Here is a 19,727-nt window from a genome sequence, read left to right as displayed (position 1 = left end):
TTAGCAATCACATAAACATAAAGTAAAATTTAGATAGAACATTAATAGATCGACTGAAAACAAGCCAAGACAAGAGAGACCAGATGTGGCGGCTAGATAGGGACAAACCCCAATGTGGGGAAACCCTTTGATCAATTCTTCCTTAGTCTTCAATAGTTCAGCAGAGAGAAATAGTACAAATACATAAATCTGTAATTTAATGACAGCGACAGCAAACCCTGACCAACAAAGTCAAATCTGGTCAAACAAGATGAAATTGACCTTCAATATGCTTGGTCAATTTCCTGGTCATCTAGTCCTCCAACAACAATAAGAAGCAGCCCATAAATAGTCCCAAAAACACAGTCAAACTTCAGTCAACTGAAGTCAACCTGCTGCCACAAACTAGGGCAGTGGTCAAACCAGAGGTCAGATTGCCTCGGTTTGTGTGCCCAAAACTGCGGCCTACCTAGGAGAGGCAGCCACACCAAAACCACACTCCTGAAAAGTCAACGCTTGGTCAACGCTGGTCAAAACGTCTTGCTGCAGCTTCTGCATCCTCCTTCCTTGCCCTTCTGCGTCCTCCTCCTTCCCACTTGTGAGCTTCTCTTCCTTGTGTGTAGACTCATTCAGCGAAAGAGAGAAGAATGTGTGAGAGATGAGATGAGTGAATAATGCCTCAACCTCACTTGTATTTATATGATAAGCTGGGCATGTGTGCCACACATTTAGCTGCTGGCCGACCTTGACAATTTGTCAAGTAAATACAAATAAATTCATATCTCCATAAATATTTGTTGGAATCGGATGATCGTTAGATCAATCCGACACCTCTCGACGAGAGGAATTCAAGAAAAATATCAGCTGCCATAAATAAGTTGGCCCACATGGAGTTTGGCCCTAGTTGTCAATTTTAACAATTTTCAAATTCGGTTCCTATATATTTCCAGTGGAGTAATTGATTCTGATTTGCATGTTTTTTGTATTTCCTCTCGAGTGATCAATTGTAAGACCTCTGAGCTTTCTCGAGTGATCAATTATAAGACTTCTACTCTTTCTTTTGGGTGATGCACGCGATAGATATGTGGAGTTCTACTTGTCGGAATCGGATGATCATTAGATCAATCCTACACCTCTCGATGAGAGGAATCCAAGAAAAATATCAGCTGCCATAAATAAGATGACCCACATGGAATTTGGCCCTAGTTGCCAATTTTAACAATTTTCAAATTTGGTTCCTATATATTTCCATAAATACTTGTCAGAATTGGATGATTGTTAGATCAATCCTACACCTCTCGACGAGAGGAATCCAAGAAAAATATCAGCTGCCATAAATGAGATGACCCACATGGAGTTTGGCCCTAGTTGCCAATTTTAACAATTTTCAAATTTGGTTCCTATATATTTCCAGTGGAGTAATTGATTCTGATTTGCATGTTTTTTGTATTTCCTCTTGAGTGATCAATTGTAAGACCTCTTCCCTTTCTCGAGTGATCAATTGTAAGACCTCTGCTCTTTCTCTTGAGTGATGCACACGATAGATATGTGGAGTTTTACTTGTCGGAATCGGATGATCGTTAGATCAATCCTACACCTCTCGACGAGAGGAATCCAAGAAAAATATCAGCTGCCATAAATAAGATGACCCACATGGAGTTTGGCCCTAGTTGCCAATTTTAACAATTTTCAAATTCGGTTCCTATATATTTCCAGTGGAGTAATTGATTCTGATTTGCATGTTTTTTGTATTTTTTCTCAAGTGATCAATTGTAAGACCTCTGCTCTTTTTCGAGTGATCAATTGTAAGACCTTTGCTCTTTCTCTTGAGTGATGCACACGATATATATGTCGAGTTCTACTTGAAAGGGTCTTCATGAGATTACTACCAATTAGATTCCATGTTTCACAAAAGTAATCTTAATTAATTGTTAGAATGATTATGCATCATAAATAGAGAGCTATACCAGTATCTCAAATCTGAACCAAACAGCGTATGCTAGTGCATCCCCAAGCTGTGATTGAAGTTTTGGTCATTTATTACATGAACCATTTCCTCTAGCAAAGGGCTGACCTTTCTGCCTGTGGATACAGGAATCAGAGCGAGAACTCGCAGCAAAAAAAGCTTCTCTTCCACCTGAGCCATCCGTAGAAGATGAAAATGCTGTTACACTTCTTGTGAGGATGCCTGATGGCACTCGTCGTGGTCGTCGTTTTCTGAAGTCCGATAGGCTTCAGGTATAATTTAGTTAGCCCATTATTCTGTTTAGAATATTATTTGGCAAAGTATCTCTTATTATGTTCATCATACATGCCAGAGACTAATACTCTGACTTTTCTGCTGCAGTCCCTTTTTGATTTTATAGATGTAGGTGGCGGTGTCAAGCCTAAAACATATAGACTGGTAATGCATCCATTTTTGTTGGCATTTATGTTCTGAAATATTTTTGCCTGGGACCAGCGGAATTTTGTGAAGTTGTCATTCCTGCATCATGTTTTTGATAATGGTTGAATGTTGAAATGGCATGTTATTACACATATTTATGGCTTGACTTCTCAATAATGTTTATTATGAAATGATGTTTTATTTCTAATGGATGTGTGCCCTCATGTTGACAGACTAATGATAACCATATTGTATAAACAGGTGAGGCAATATCCAAGACGTGCATTCACTGATGGGGAGCATGGATCCTCTTTGAGTGAATTGGGATTGACAAGCAAACAAGAGGCATTATTTTTGGAGTTAATATGAATTACATTGCATATATTTTGAGTAAAATGTGATCACATGATACTGATTATGTTTGAACTACGCAATACATAATTCTTTCATGTGTTGGAGTAATATTCTGGTGCCTTGCATGTCTATGCCTGAGGTGTTTCTGATAGTGGATTATTGAGCAGTGAAATGTACCATCTCCCCATTTATTATATTTTTCATTATAAATAATGAAGTGAGGTTTACTCACTGGAAACAAGAAAACATGTGGCTTGCTTTATCATATTTGTTTTGCACTGTAAACTTGTTTTTGATAGAATTCCTTGTTACAGGGAGGTGAAGAAATTAGTGTGAGGCAGGGACAGACCTTTTTTAATAGACAGAGAGATAATTGTGTGTTGGGCAACTAATTACCATAGTAATGATGGCAATCTGGACAGAAGGGACATAGCTTGCCTAGGGTTGATGATTGCTGCTAATTGCATTGCATTGTTAGTTTCTCCATACTCTTTCACAGACCTGTAAAGTCCCAGGATTTCATGAATTTGGCTGTTTGAGACGTCCTTTCATGTTTCTGCAAATGCAAGACTAAAAGGTGTTCAGCTGGGGATAATCTTGACAGAAAGGGCCAAACGCATTGCAGTATGCAGTCTTATGATTTATCCTTGCATAGCTGTGTGTAATATTGCAGAAGGCCTGTCAATCATGGCCATGCATAGTTAAAATTAGGTCATGGATCTATTTTTTATGCATTTCTTTGTAATCCTAGAGTTATAGTTTTGGTGCATCTGTTAACTTTCAAAACGGTTCTGTAAGCTAGGATGCTGCAAAAATTTGGTATTGTATCAAAGCATGCTGGTCTTGTTTGTGAAACCTTCTAAATAACTAGTTTATCTAATTACAGAGTTGAGCATCCTATCCTTTGATTTGCCTGTGCAATTTTTAGAGAATTTTATGTTTGCCTTGAACAGAGCAATTAAAGATGATTTATGCTAGTCATCTGTAGCTCTCAAGCGCAGTGGAAGTTGTCGAATAATAAGTTCCTCTATGGTGTCAGGTGGGTGTTTAAACTTTAAACGTGATTGTGCGTCAACTGCACTGATGGCAACATAAAATAAATATATCTATACATTTTTAAATTCTATATTTTGTTGACCCAAGTGTAAGCTTTTTATCGATGTCTTCTTTTGAGGTTCAAACCTTTTCGTCTACTTCATTCGTAGTGCTGGGAAATTGAACATCATCTTAGAATTTTAGAATTTCAAGCTGTAGGTGACTACTGTCCTTGTGATTTCAATCAAACAAGTAGATAGCTGATTAATGCTGAAATTAAATTTTCACATCATAGCATCAATCACTTACAGCTAGAAAGAAGTGTGGAAGCATAAAAAATTAATTTCACCGAAACAGGCAGTTACTCCTCATCAGGTTTTCATTAAGCCGATAAAAACTTGCAAGGAAATTTGCATACGCTGCTCAAAGAAAAACAACATGCACGGATACCAAAATGCCTTGAACTGAGCTTTTACAGTCTGCTGAAAAATTCTGAAACAGCGGAAAACTGCTGTACAACCTGCATGACAATTTATAAACTGTCTGCCTGACTGCATGGACATCTACAGATTTCTCCATATGAATGTACAGATATGTAGGGACGGCTGTCTCGTACTGCATGCTGCCTGAGAATGCCTCTTCCTCTTCCATATGAATGTACATATAGGTACGGATGCATGTCTCATACTGCATGCTGCCTGAGAATCTCTTCCTCTTCCCTGGCTGTCTCTTCCTCTTCTCCTGTTTATGAAAGTCCCAACTTTCCCGTGTCTCTGAGAACTCATTTTTAAGAATTTTCTAGTTTCAAGTCATGCATGAGATACAAATTTTGGTTCAACTATTTAGATTCTAGACTCAACTGTTAAATGTCAGACTTTCACATTTTAACTAAATTTAATTATAAATTAGAATTAAAAAAAATAGAATTACTTGGTTCAACTATTTAGAGTCTAGACTCAACTGTTAAATATAAGACTTTCACGTTTTAAGTAAATTTAATTATAAATTAGAATTAAAAAAAATAGAATTACTTTTTGAAAGTACATTTTAAAAATATTTCAAACTAACATGTTCACAATGAATCTGTGCAGAAGTTCCTATCTGAGCTATAATTTTCAACACAGCTATAATTCTCAACACCTCATATCATCACATCAAGTATTTTTATTGATGGGTAAATTGGGTAATTTACTAGATTTTCCGTGGAATCCTGTCTTCATTTTGCTGAAATACAAATCCAATACTTAAGGCAACTTGAATGAGGCAGTCTATTGACACATGGCATTGTGATTCATTTATGTTGCGTTGGTCTGTACAAACAATTCAGAATGTTTCGAGCTAAAAATTGTGGCCTTGTGCAAAACGTAATTTGGTCGAGTGAAAGTCTTGCTTAGTTGGGCTGATTGTCACTGTGGCTTTTCCCTTTGCAAGAGGGATGTGGTCGACTTTGACGGACTCGGCTTTTAATGTTTATGGAATAAATGAATACTAAACTTCTTTTTCTGTTTTTGCTAGACGATAATTTATAGTATACTTGTGAAACAGACCTGCATTCTTTCCGATGGGACCTTGCTATCATAGCTACAGTACATCTTTACTTTTGAGTCTTCCCACTACATACATCTTGCTTTACCACACGTACAAAATTTTATACAAGACAGTCCAGCCTGTCTGAGTTTGGTTTTCCTGTATAATGGAACTCGATATCATAAAGGAAGATACAGACAAATCTAAAAACATGCCGCGGGGAAAACTGTTTTAACACAAACAGTCCTATTGCTAGCAGCTATGTCACAAGGTTCGTCGAACTTTAACCTTGAGGTTCGAATTTTGACGAACCTCATCGAACCCCATAGCCATTGACCAAGTCCATAGATCAAAACTCATAGCTTCATGTCACAACTCAAGCTTGTAATTCATCCTTGCAGTTTCGAAGTTTGTGATAGCATATTTCATGTTTATTGATGTTGATTTGTTACTATTTTATCCTATAATTCATTTTAAATTAATATATGTGTATATATATAGAGGAGCCTAATAGCGAACCTCATCCGAACCTCATCAAAAAATTCGAACTCAAACCGAACGTAATCATTGTCGACCCTGAACCCGAACCCGAACCATGTGACATTGGCTAGCAGAGATACAACATCTGTTGAGAGCATATATTTACCCATTCTAAAGAGGGGGACTACAGGAGATCCATGAGTAGATGGCAACGGAGAGACAGGTCCATGAATGATCACCACAGAAATTGACCAACATCTGTGACTGCAACTGAAGATGAGATATCTGGCACTCTTTCTGATTTCTTCATGTATCCTATATTTTTATGGTGTGTAAATCTTCCTCTGTTTCTGAGTTGTTTCCATTAACTAGGCCAATGCTTTTAACTGGGACTGAAATGGCTAGATTTGTCCTTTTATATGCTTCCTGGTTCAATTTTGTGGGGACGTGTTTTGCTTCCTAACTCCAGAACTTACTAAGGATATTTTAGTCCGGGATATATATGATAGTCTCAATCTGGTCATCTGTAGTTAAAATTTCCCAGAAAAAGGACGATTACATCTTCAGGCGTAAGTTTCTGCGTGGTTGTTTGCTGTGGGTCCAATAATCACTGCATGTGTCATCGGAGAACAATAAATAATCTTTTTGATTCCGTATCCAATCTCTCATGTCATCGTTAGGATGAGAGTATCTTCGTAAAATTTCAGTTCCTTTTTTTAGCATTTGATTAGCGATTTGATTTTCCATCAAATTTGCTATACCCCAGATTATCATCCGGTGTTTTTCTATTTGGTTGAGACCCACCTGGACTTACTACCGTGACGTCTCACTGTCCACGTTATCCTCGTTTACCTCACGCTAATTGGACTACATGCCAGCTATCTGATTAGATTATACATGCCTGCAATCTTTTTAGATTAAAAGGCCAGGTGAGCAGAGTGTCTAACACGAGATCAAGAAGTCAATTGGACATAATGGATGCATTTACTGAGCCACATATATCACATCTTGGATTGTCACTACTTTTGCACATGAACTTAGATTACAAATTAAGACGTACCATTTCTTTTATAAGCAGACAGATTATTGGAAGGTTAAGATACACAGAACAAGAATTTCTTGGGTATGTCCTCTTTTTTTTGGCTTTAAGAGGCTACAAGGGGTCTGTTATGAATGTATGTAGTATTTCAACTAGATACTTAGTATCCAATTAGACATTGTTGCAAACAAAATTTGCACTTGCGCACTGGATGCTTATGGTGTCCTATGATATCTGTATGATGATTACCTCCAAAGTCACTCATTTCACGTCAACCTGCGATTATCCACTTTGGCTTTCCTTCCTGAAAGTTATCCTTCCGGACTAGTCTGCCCGGGCTTAACACTTGACTTGAGATTTTCTGATCCATTGAATCTTCCCTGGAACTTTGGCCTAGTGGATGTCTAAAGTGGTAACTCATCGTGATTACCCGGCGAGGCCTAGGTTCAAAGCCTCCTGCTTGCTGCGAGGCCTAGGTTCAAAGACTACTGGCTGCCACAATAACCTCGAGGCTAGCGCCAATAGCCTGCAAACCTGCGCATAGTAGGAAACAAGGACTAACAAGGACTGGGGCATCCCGAGGTACACCACCTTTATCCAGTGATTGTCTACCCTTCTAGCCTTGTCACAAGAAACCAGCATATCCCTTTGCAAGAATTATTAGTGGGATGTCTTTTCATTGCTCCAGTCTGCAATTAATGTCAAGTCTTACGTTAGGCATCTCTCCTATTTGGGACCCATTTACCTAAAGCTCCCCTCGGTATGACCAGAATTTTGCCTTTTGCACGACTGCCCCCTCGATCTCCTCTATACTGTGACTTTAACCTACGGTTATGGTATACAAAAATTCTGCCTGATTTTATGGTGCACATGGAATCTCGATTGTTACTTCCAGTGATAATATTAAGAGCCATTCAGACTCCTGCCTGGAACTGAACCATGAATGGAGTGGGTTGGTATGGGCTATTCATGGTTGCAACTTTCTCTTTCATGGTTCAGGCAGGAGTACCTGGTGTACAGTGAAGGCCATCCCGTTGTTCTGGGCAAGGGTCTACATGGTTCCCATTGTGCCCATTCATGGTTGGGGGGTAAGAGAAGCACCTGATGCACAATGCTGGCCATTCTTCATGGTTGGGGGGTAAGAGAAGCACCTGATGCACGATGCAGGGCATTCGTAGTTCTGGGCAAGGGTCTACATGGTTCCATTGTGCCCATTCATGATTCTGGTAAGAGAAGCACTTGATGCACAATGCAGGCCATTCTTCATGTTTGGCGGGTAAGAGAAGCACCTGATGCACAATGCAGGCCATTCTTCATGGTTGGCGGGTAAGAGAAGCACCTGATGCACAATGCAGGCCATTCTTAGTTCTGGGCAAGGGTCTACATGGTTCCATTGTGCCCATTCATGATTCTGGTCAAGAGGAGTACCTGGTGTATAATGCCCATTCGTGGTTTTGGGCAAGGGTCTACATGGTTCGATTGTGTTCATTGATGGTTCTGGGCAAGAGTCGATGACGTGTATAATATATTACCAAACTACAAAAAAACGAAGAGGAAGGAAAGGAATTCTCGTGCGGTGGTTACATGAAGCTGCTTATGAATGATCCAATGTCTATAGTGAGGTGCTCCGGTTAGAGGAGTGAGGTGTCACTCCACATACTAGCTATGTGGTACTCAAACTTATATGTATACGCACTTCCCGTTGGGATTGTTGATTGAACGCTCATCAAATTTTCGACGCAATCGATCACCAATCATTGCCTTACTCTCATTGAGGGAGCTGGCTGCGATTCTATCTCAAACTCTCTTGGGTTTGGTGTTAATCACTCTTGCATTACAAGTCTAATGCATTGGTCGATGCTACTTTGTTTTGTTGCCAGTCAAGGAGCTTGAGTGTAGAAATCAACTCTCCTAACACCTCCCAGAAGTTTACCCTACTTTGTTTTGTTGGCCGTCTAGGAATTTTGATCGTAGAAAGCCATTCTCTTACTACCTTCCGCCAAAGCCTCGTGAGCAACAGTGGTTAAAGCCCCTTCTGTGTAAAAGGGACTATGAAGAACAGTAACTCATTGCCTGCACTGCAATTTGCTTAAGCAATTTCTTTTTCAGTTTGCCTTTTGCTTTTACTTTTAGCAACTTTGTTGTTACCGAAGTCAAAGTCCTACAAGTGCGTAATCAAACTTTTTTTAAAATATCCATTAAGTTTTAAGCATAGATTTCACCAAATATCGGTCAATCTTACTTTCCTCTGCCCATCTCCAACCAAGGCCTCACTTTTCTGTGCTAGGGCCTCGTAAAGGTTAATAGCTAATGCTTCACATCAAGCCCCTCTTTAACGAGATTGCAACTCGTTGTTCACGCTTCATTCTGCTTGAAGGACAACTTTTCAATTTACATCTCTGTTTTCACAAAAGTCGTTTGCACCAAGGGCAAGGAAAGTCAAAAAAGAATTTGCAACATTATTTTTTTTCAACAGCTCCCAACAGGGCAAAACAATCCTTCATTTTTGTTGTTAAGTTGGTAGTAGTCAGCATCCTCCGGTTTTCCCTGCCCTTGACATGTTAATCTGACACAACGATCTTTCTTGTTTTTTAACCTCTGTACTCCCAAAAGAGCTTGCCATGCACTTATGGAAAGCCTCACCTCCTCTTGTTTTTGGGACTATTTTTGGTTAGTCCCAATCGAACTCACTTCGCTTATAGTCCCAATTGAACTCGACACCATGTACTTTGGAGAGCCATCACCTTTCCCAACTTAGTGTGTTATGCTACACAATGATGTGGGTTTCTTATCTATCTGGGGTGATTCATCCACAATGTCATATGACAGTGTATCATCGACACTATCATATCTATTGTATATTATGGGTTCTTTTCATAGTGCATGGTTTTTCATCCACTTTAGTCTTTGCTCAAGTATTTGTTGCGATTATTATACAATTTGAGTGGGTCTAATGGTTAAGAATATGTGTTTCCTCTTAAAAGCTTATAGGTTTGAATCCAGAGGAGGTAGAGTATGTATACCTTTATAAACTTTAGCAATTAAATCACTGTATGGAGGCAGATTCCTTGTTACACAAACAAAGTGCTTTTGGTGTCTGGCTTTAAAATTAGATTATTATCATTATTGCCTTTCATTGAAGCACATACAAGGCGTGTTTGTCACCTATCTACTGTTCGATTTACTTTTGCAAGATTTGTATTCACTGAGCTCAAACTATTCTTTTATTTTGTTGAATCTCCTCCAAAGTTTTTTTCCATTACCATGTTTACTCACACTACCTTTTTCCTTTCTCAAGTTTGAGGTTACTTCCTCAATGAATGTAGCTAGCTCATACTATACAAATCCCATATTCTTAAATTTTTTTTGCCAACTGTCTTTATGTAACAACATAGTGTGCCTAATTAAACCATCTTAAAAACTCTTAAAACTCCCTATGTTACTCTATCCTAGTCTCCCTACCTTCTCCCTACTTTCTATGTCACTGTAAATGTCACTACCATAGTATAGTCTCTTCAATTTGTGTAATTTGTCAAAGGTACTACCTAGTTTCATAGTTTCTGACATGAGTAGCCCATTGGCTTTTGGTTTTGTCAAAGTTCAATGGTACTCCGAGTCGACATTATGCAATGCTCCATGGTTTCATTGTTTACGACATTGCGTAGCACATGGCTTATGATTTTGTTTTTTAGATATTATTGGGATCACATCTAAAATAATTATTTCATTGTTTTGAAGAAGCCATCACTAGTATTCATCACTTTCATACCTCTTTCTTAAGAACTTGCATGGTGGTCTCAACCTTAAATGTCATGAACGTGCAAACCTTGTTTACTCTAGAAGAAGGTAAAGGTGAGTCTTTCTTGGTTTTTGTTGCTGATAGTGGAACGTTATGCCTTTTAATTTAAAATGAATTTTTGAGTTCAACAAATGACATGGTGTGAGAAAAGAAAACTAGTCTATGTTTTCCTATTAATGTAGTGAAATGACTTATTAAAATATGTGATGGATTACCTTTCACGCTGCATGTAATATTAAAGGCATGGCGTATGTTGTTGAAAAGGTGTTCATTGAAAGGGGATCACTAGAATTGATAGTGGAAGACTATCCAGATAGAGAATTGACAAGGTGGATGACCAATATCGAAGTGGTTGATAAGGGAAATCATCAACACTATGTTTGATAGATGATTCCATTGTTAATTGTTGACTATTGAATAGTAATGACAACATTTTTGCATATCAGTACCATAAAATAATGAGCATGAACAAAGAAAACAGATAGTCACACCAAAGAACACCAGATATAAGGTGGAAACCCAATGTGGGTGAAAACCACCTGCTGCAATATGTCTCTATCTTCTTTCAAATTAGAAACTCCTTTTACAATGGTTTTGTACTGGTGCAGTCCTTTAGCAGTACGCAGGTTGCAACCTACAGAGAGCTACAACTCTCTCGTTTTCCAGTCTCTCCTGGAAGGGAGCTACAACCCCCTACTTCTTTTCTTTCAAGGACCACTTTTCATAAATTTTCAAACTTATCAACATAAAAATTCAGCCAACAAAAGGTCTTAAGACAGATCCACAGTTTTCCTTTATCTGGCCTGCGTGGCCCGCACTTCACCTTCTGCTCCCCTGCGTATACCCTCAGAGAGCCTTCTGCTGCACCGCGTACCCACGCACTATTTCTTTAATCACACAGAGTACTGTTACTGTAGGCACGCACCCACAAACACTATCGTGCCGCGTACTGCTACTGTAGCGACGCACCCACAGACGCTATCGCGCCGCGTACCTACGCACCTGCGACTTCTGAAGCGCCGCGTACCTATGCACCTGCGGCTTCTGAAGTGCCGCGTACTTTCCCTGTGCCTATGCACCTGAACCTCTGTCGCGCTGCGTACCCACGCACTGCGCCTTCTTCTGCTCTATGTACCCACGCACTTCTCCTTCTTCTACTCTGCGTACCCACGCACTTGCACCGTTAATCACCTGCGTACCTCTGATTATGGCCGAATTGGCAGTCCCCCAGTGTGCCACAGATAGTCAGATGCTCAGATCTGATCATGCGCTCGAGAGATCACCCTTCATAGATTCGCTTTCAACTTCACTTTTATATATATCAAGCTTTTAAAACAATAACCCAATATTTCAGATCTTAAGATATTCAATTCTGCAAAAGATGCTTAGCCAAGTGATCTCCTTTGCTTTATATAGGCAAGCTCTTCCTAAAATCATGGATCAATACCATAGATAACCAATACAAGGGGCCCAAAATCATGGGGCTCAATAATAATAATAATACAAAACAATACCACGGGCCAAAACCATAGAATCAAGAACGGCGGGCTACATACCACGGGCCAAACATAAGAAACCCCACGTGAACGCGCTTCTCTGCCTTGAAGTAAGTGAACTGGGGGTACGCACCTTCTGAACGGGTGACCTGCGTGTGTGGCTGCCGTCCCTTCACGGCGTACCTGCGGGTATGCACCTTTTGAACTATTCTCCTGCGTACCTCTTAATTTCCAACATTTTGAGGGCCTGATCAGAGCATTGCCACTTGAGGGTGTTGCCATCAAGTACAACATCTGTATCATAGAGCCATACCAGAATCATAATGCCAACAATCTCCCCCTTTGGACTTGATGGCAACTTCAAAATCTTCAACGTCATTCTCCCCCTTTGACATCAAGGGCAAAGGGTTATGCTCCCCCTAAGAACATGCTCCTCCTGAATGTAAACCAGATCTGCAAAGAAGAACCATAATCCACCAAACACCATAAATGACCATGAAAGAGATAAAGACATATTGCAGCAATATTCAGACCAGCATCCATGATCTCCTTCTGTACGTCCTCCATAATGCCAACAATGCATTATATGCTCCCCCTGAACCTGTGCTATTCGATCTTCAACCAATCCGCAACCCAGCGCATGTACGCATATGCCCCAGATAAGCATTGCGTACAACCATCAGAAGAGATTCAACAAGATGATGCATCAACAACCCCCAGCTTTTGCCTGAGGTATTCAAAGGTTTCCCTGGGCAATGGTTTGGTGAGTATATCAGCAACTTGATCCTTAGAAGGAACATACTCCAACTTGACCTTTTGCTCAAGTACTTGTTCCCGGAGAAAATGATACTTGATCGGTATGTGCTTGGTCTTTGAATGCATCACTGGGTTTTTTGAAATGCTGATTGCACTTGTGTTATCACATAAGATGAAGATAGGTGGTGTACAAGTGATTTGAAAATCCTGCAAGGTCTGCATCATCCAAAGGAGTTGAGTGCAGCAAGATGCAGCAGCAACATATTCTGCTTCAGCTGTAGACAAGGCAATCGAACTCTGTTTCTTGCTGAACCAAGATACTAATCTGGAACCCATAAAGAACGCACCACCACTTGTGCTCTTCCTGTCATCCACGCTTTCTGCCCTATCTGCATCTGTATAAGCATGAAGTGTGAGATCTGTATCCCTAGGATACCATAAGCCATAATTTTGAGTCCCTTGAAGATATTTAAAGATTCTCTTCACTGCCTGAAGATGAATTTCCTTCGGATTTGCTTGAAATCTTCCAACTATTCCCACTGCATGCATGATGTCTGGTCGGGTACCTGTCAAATAAAGTAGACTTCCAATCATAGATCTGTAGGTTGGTTGATGCACTGCTGCTGATTCATCATTTGCACTGAGGCTACATCCTGTGACCATGGGTGTACATACTGGTTTTGCATCTTCCATGCCACATTTTTCAAAATCTGCTTGAGATACTTGGTTTGAGACAAAAATATCTCTCCTTTTTGTTGGATTTGCAAACCAAGAAAATATGTCAGTTCTCCCAGCAAGGACATTTCGAATTCTTTCTGCATCACCAAGGCAAAGCTTTGACTCATAGCTTCTTCATTGCTACCAAAGATAATGTCATCTACATACACAAGTATTAGCAATTTGTCATTTTCAACTTTTATATAAAGATTGTTGTCTGCTGATCTTTTTGAAAACCTTTGTTGATGAAGATATTTGTCCAAACGATAGTACCAAGCCCTTGGAGCTTGTTTGAGACCATAGAGAGCCTTTTTCAATCCGCATACAAGATTTGGATCATTTCCAAGAATGAAACCATCTGGCTGCTCAATGTATACTTCTTCCAAGTCTCCATTCAGAAAGGCTGATTTCACGTCCATTTGAAATACTTTGAATTTTTGAAAGCTTGAGAGAGCAAGGAACATTCAGATGGCCTCAAGTCTTGCAACAGGAGCAAAGGTTTCTTCAAAATCTATTCCCTCTTGCTGCGCATACCCTTTACAAACAAGTCTGGCCTTGTTTCTAATTACTTCTCCATTTTCATTCAATTTATTTTTGAAGACCCATTTTGTCCCTATAACGTTCTTATCCTTTGGTCTAGGAACCGGCTCCCAAGTGTTGTTCTTTTCAATCTGCTCAAGTTCTTCATCAATTGCTTTCACCCAACATTCATCTTTGCATGCCTCTTTCACATTTTGTGGTTCAGTGGAAGAGAGTAATGCCAAATAGCTTGAAGCTTCTGCAACTGTTCTTGTTTGTACACCTGCTTCTTTCTGCCCCAAAATCTGAGATTCTGGATGATTCTTTTGAAAATATCTGGATGGAGTCTTCTCTTCTATCTTTATCTGCTCCTCTGGTTCTTCTTGAGGTTCTTCTTCTTCATGATTCTGTCTTTGAGGGTAGTCTTCATCTTCTTCGATATCTTCATGATTTACTTGCCTGGGAATGTATCCCTTCTCATCAACCACTACATCAATGCTGTCAACAATTCTTCCAAGTCTTTTATTGTAGCACTTGTATGCTTTGCTGTGTGGAGAATAACCAAGAAGAATGCCTTCATCTGCTCTAGGTTCAAGTTTGCCAAGTTGCTCATCAGTGTTCTTAATATAGCATTTGCTCCCAAATATTTTGAAGTGCTTTACCGAAGGAGTCTCACCATCCCAGAGCTCATGAGGAGTTTGAGTGCTGTTCACCCGGACATTTGTTTTGTTGAGAATAACAACCGCAGCATATGCAACTTCACCCCAGAAAGTTGCGGGAGTTCCAGACTCATCAAGCATAGCACGAGCCATTTGTTGGACTGTTATGTTCATTCTTTCCACTACTCCATTTTGCTGAGGAGTTTTAGCTGTAGAGAATTCTCTTCTTATCCCATGTTCTTCACAGAAATCGAAAAATTCATTTGAGGTAAACTCCCCACCTCTGTCGGATCTGAGGCACTTAATTTTGTATTCTGATTCATTTTCAACCAAGGCTTTAAAGGATTTGAATTTTTCGAATGCTTCATCTTTGTGCTTCATAAGTCCTAACCAGACAAACCTGGAGAAATCGTCAATGAATAATATCAAGTATTCTTCTCCTCGAGGTGTCCTTTTCCTGAATGGTCCACATACATCTGTATGTACAAGCTCAAGAGGCATGCTAGCTGATCCTTCTCTGGAAAGTTAGTTCTGGTTTGTTTTCCAAACTGACATGATTTGCATATGGTGTTGTCTGGAATTTTGATATCTGGAAAGCCGCGAACTGCCTGATATTTGCATGCTTTCCTTATTTGTGAAAAGCTTAGATGCCCCAACCTCCGGTGCCATAACCAGTGTTCATCATCCTTGCTTAGATAGCATTGTTGTTGTCCTTCTTCAAATATGTATAGATTATTTGGAGTTCTTTTACCTTTGATCACCGTTTTACCTGTATCAAGATCACGAATAAGACATCCATTTGTTCTAAATATCACCTCGATTCCTTGATCACACATCTGGCTAACACTTAGAAGATTATGTTTAAATCCATCAACATACAAAACATTTCCAGCTTTGACCTTTTCTTTTAACTGGGCAGTGCCTTTTCCTTTTATAGCTGCAGGAGTATCATTTCCAAAAGAAACTTTCTTTCCCTTTTCTAGAGCAGAATATGATTCAAGTTTTTCTTTATCACCTGTCATATGCTTCGAACATCCACTGTCAATGTACCATAGATTTTCCTGTCCCTCTGCATAAAATGCTATCCCACATCTTTCTGTTTGTGGTTCCTTTATTTTCCATGTTTTGGTGCTTGAGGCTTGTTCCTTTGTCCGCTGAAACCTGCTCCTGCATTCAGAATCTTCATGACCAAAGTTATTGCAAATAGAACATTCAACTTCATTTTCAAGAACCGAAAAATTTTTATAGGTCCTTTTTGTAATCCCGGTCATACTTCTTTGTTTTTGAGCTTCTCTAGTCATGATCGTTTTATATGCAACACATTGAGCTGCTTTGTGACCAAAGTTATGGCAAGAAAAGCGTTGTGTAGAGCTGTAACAAGGGTCTTTTTCACCTCTAGTTATGCCACATTAATAAGTCAATCCGGGAACGCTTTGTTATTGCAAAGAGTATCTCAATCCGAGGCTATTCGTCAGAGTAATGCTTCGTAGTACAGTGTTCAGAAAATACAAGAGTAAATAGATGCTAAACTATGACTAGATTACTTTAAAGGCATAAAATCACACAAGGCAGCTTATCAGTCAAGGGTGCGGAAGCGATAACCCATCCCTCTAGAAACTGATGGAAAGGAAATTAGAGCATGGACCATAGGTCTGGGAGCTAGGCAGCGACAACTGAGGCTCTCTACAGCCTTAGACCTTCTCTCACACCAAAGCAGCAATTGCAAGTAAATAGAACGACAGAAAGTAAAATGGAACAACAAACAGGAAATGGAACAGCAAGTCTGAAATGGAACAACAGTAAATGGAACAACAATCAAATAAACTAAGTCTCGCGAGTCAGAACTAAACTTGCTCTATTGAACCAAACTCACATTCTGCAATAAAATAGCAATCTTCTCTCTTAAAGCAAATTGGATGGAAGTTACTTTATGGAACAACACTCGCTGATGAATTATGGAATAGCAAGCATCAACCATATATACACACACCACGCTAATATAGCAATCTGATGGTTAAAGAGAATATGACTATGTTTCCAAATAGAATAACATTACTTCCGGATTCCAATAATTGGGATTTCACACGAATCCAATAACAGTAATATTCAGTACAAATGCTCTGTAACAGAAATAGCTGGCTTAGACTGATAACATGCAATCAACTCTGAAAGGATTCACTCATACGATACAGAGTCACTACATAAATCCCCTGAAGAAACCATTAACGAATTAATCGTAACAGAGCATGGAATAGCATATAAAAAAACATGTCAGATCGCTGAGCAATAAAGATAAGCAAACCACGCAGAAATCAAATTATAATGATACAAAAGCAAGTGTCCTTCGGAGCTGGGCCCTTAGCTTCCAACGGTACACCGCCTTAGATTACTCTAGACGCAGAGATGAAATAAACACCAAGTCTATATTAACGCATCAACAAACGTACAACAAACCAAGTCTCAGTGAGAGTCGATGATCAGAGTTTAGTCTGAAACTTTAAAAAAGTCTCCTTGCTTAACGGTGCTATTCCTTTTTATAAAAGTAACGGCGGAGGTATCTAGGTAACAAAAATAAGCAAAACAACGATCCCTCAGGATCAAAGATCTTGAAGGATTCGCCAAGCCGTTAATCCTTCACTTTTCTTTCCCTGTTCCGCCGAATTGGTAATCCTTCTTTCTTTCCTGGGTCGTTCTGCTTCGATCTGTTCGATCTCGTTTGCATCTGGTTCCCTTCTAGAGGGACAACAGTTACTCCTCCTTTGTCTTTCCATTTTGGCGGCAACGCTTCGTTTCCACCTTTTCCTGCATAGAAAAATGACAATTATCAGCGATTAAGCTTTCCATACTAATTCTCACACATTCTATTAAAATTATTTATTTCTTTAAGTTCATGATGCAGAAAGGGTTATAATTGTTACTGAAAAGTCACTAAATTGTTCGTCAAAAACATACCTTTCCAGTGCTCCACACACCCCCCTGCTTACCCTGTTTCATGCCCTCATGAAAACATTATAGTTGACATGCAAGGCGGTAAGAGAATAGGCTGGAGAGGGAACCTCGTGTTGAGGCCTACAACCGTGATGAGCAACTAGATCATCAAAGAACTGATTTGTTTGACCTTCAGACATTTCATACAAGGCCACATATCCGGGTGCAGGGTGCCAAATGATTGGACTACGCAATCGATACCCTAACCAAGATGGCCCTGCTTGCAAAATACGCTCGCCATAAAAGTTCAATCGGTTGGCAGCCAGCTCAAAATTTTCGTATTTGAACGGTTCCCTGAGCTGGATGTTTGGGTTAGAAGTCCGGTATCAGAATTTTGCAGCATCGATGGCGAGGTCTTTAATAGTCAGAAAATATTCCAGACTGTGTCGGATTAGGTCCTCGTTCATGGGTCCTAATGTCTCCATAACACCCGGGGTTCTCATAAGGTCCCTATGTGCTCTTCATAGCAGCACTGGGTCTCTAGGCTCGGCTCTTACCCACAAGTCTAGGCTATTTTCCTATCTCTGAAAAGTGTTATAAGCCCTGAGCCATTTTAGCTGATTAACCCCGAATGAAACGAAGGCTTGCAATTGTATATCCCCAACAAAAGGGCCAAGATTTAAGTCAGTTTCCTGGTCTAGCACGAGGTTATGCAAGTAAAATTCACACAATAATCTTTGAACCTTAATTCCATAATGCTTGCAACAATCTATAAAATCATTAACAACATTGATTTGTATAGGGGCACCCGCCCTGACAGCTTTTATCTTTAATCGTAAATATCATTCAAGCAAAAATAAAGTATAGTTTTTAGCAGGGGCCCTACAGGCCAGAACGTCATTATACAAAGAACACACAGTGTCCATCTGCCTAACAACAATATCTAATCGACGAGTTACCTTGGCAATCTTTTCTTGCTCCTTTTGCCAGCCTTCGAAAGCCTGGCTCTCGGACTGACTCATATCCCGAAGTTGCTGTTGCAACTCTTCATATTTCTCCCGAGGGACTGTTTGTTCTCTCAGCTGTTCTGTTTCTTGCTGATCTTGCTTCATCATCTTGTGCAAGGTTCTTGTTTTCGGATCCTTTTTCCATAGAGCCGTAGAGGCCGGGAGTTTTACCTGAACCTTTTTATTATATTGTTTGGAGTTCAGAACCCGAATTACCCCTGAGGGTGGTGCCTCTGTTTGGATCTCTTTATTCTCCTTTTCTTTCTTAACACGAATGAAAGGTCGTTGTGGTTCCCTTGTTAATGGAACATCATCCTATCCCTCTGCCTCAATTGGAATGACAGTCCGTTCTTCAGTGTCAATTGGAACAACAGTCTGTTCCTCAACGTCATTTGGAACAACCGTCTGTTCTTCAGTGTCAATTGGAACAACAGTCTGTTCTTCAACATCGTTTGGAACAACAGTCTGTTCTTCAACGTCATTTGGAACAGCAGTAGGTCTTTCAGCAGGGTTTTGACCAACAGGGCGGCTATAAGTCCTTCGTCTTCTTGTTCTACGAGATTTTGCTGCAGTGGCCCTTTTTCTTTTCCTTGCGGTCCTTTGTATCCTCAGATTGGCTTTCAGAATCCGAATTTGCTGTCGGAGTTGGGCTATAGTGTTCAGCAGCCTCTGCTGTTTTCTCCTTAATTTCTTGATTTCCCTTGTCTCAGCAGAGGGCTTATCACTGGTCCTTAAATCTGCTCCTACTCCGTCTAGAAATTCCTCTGGTGCCTTGGGAACAGATTGTTCTCGATTGGTGTCCTTTATTTCTTCCTCATGAACGGACGAGTTTTCTTCTCCTGCCTTTTCTGCATGTGATTTCTCAGGTATGTCTTCCTCTGGAGGTCCATCGGGAGGACCTGCTGGGCTGGAGGGTTGGCCATATTCCCCCATATTGGCCAGGATTGCGGCCAGTTCATCTTCGCCCACAGGGTCTGTTGTTGGGAAAAGTGTCTATTTAGAACGCCCCTATCCCACTAAGGTGTGATAGTGCCTTAGCAACAAAC

The 19,727-nt window shown here is 40.1% G+C and overlaps 1 protein-coding gene across 2 annotated transcripts in view; it reads left to right on the top strand.

Annotated features, from left to right (window-relative positions):
- The window catches only part of LOC149199184 (plant UBX domain-containing protein 8-like), a 56,528-nt gene extending 53,734 nt beyond the window's left edge, over positions 1-2,794 (top strand). For both annotated transcript variants that reach the window (XM_089402327.1, XM_089402328.1), the window contains 3 exons: positions 2,074-2,217; positions 2,327-2,383; positions 2,627-2,794. In XM_089402327.1, coding sequence (XP_089258453.1) covers positions 2,074-2,217; positions 2,327-2,383; positions 2,627-2,734 — 309 coding nt within the window. In that variant the 3' untranslated portion in view covers positions 2,735-2,794. The remainder of the gene's footprint in view (positions 1-2,073; positions 2,218-2,326; positions 2,384-2,626) is intronic.
- The last annotated feature ends 16,933 nt before the right edge of the window (positions 2,795-19,727 follow it).

The sequence above is a fragment of the Pinus tabuliformis genome, chromosome 2_1, assembly GCF_031772625.1.
Source record: "Pinus tabuliformis cultivar Carrire ecotype Pingquan chromosome 2_1, CPIR1, whole genome shotgun sequence".
Classification (NCBI taxonomy): Eukaryota; Viridiplantae; Streptophyta; class Pinopsida; order Pinales; family Pinaceae; genus Pinus; species Pinus tabuliformis.
Note: the sequence above shows the minus strand (reverse complement) of the source record. Positions and strands in the feature narration are given on the sequence as shown.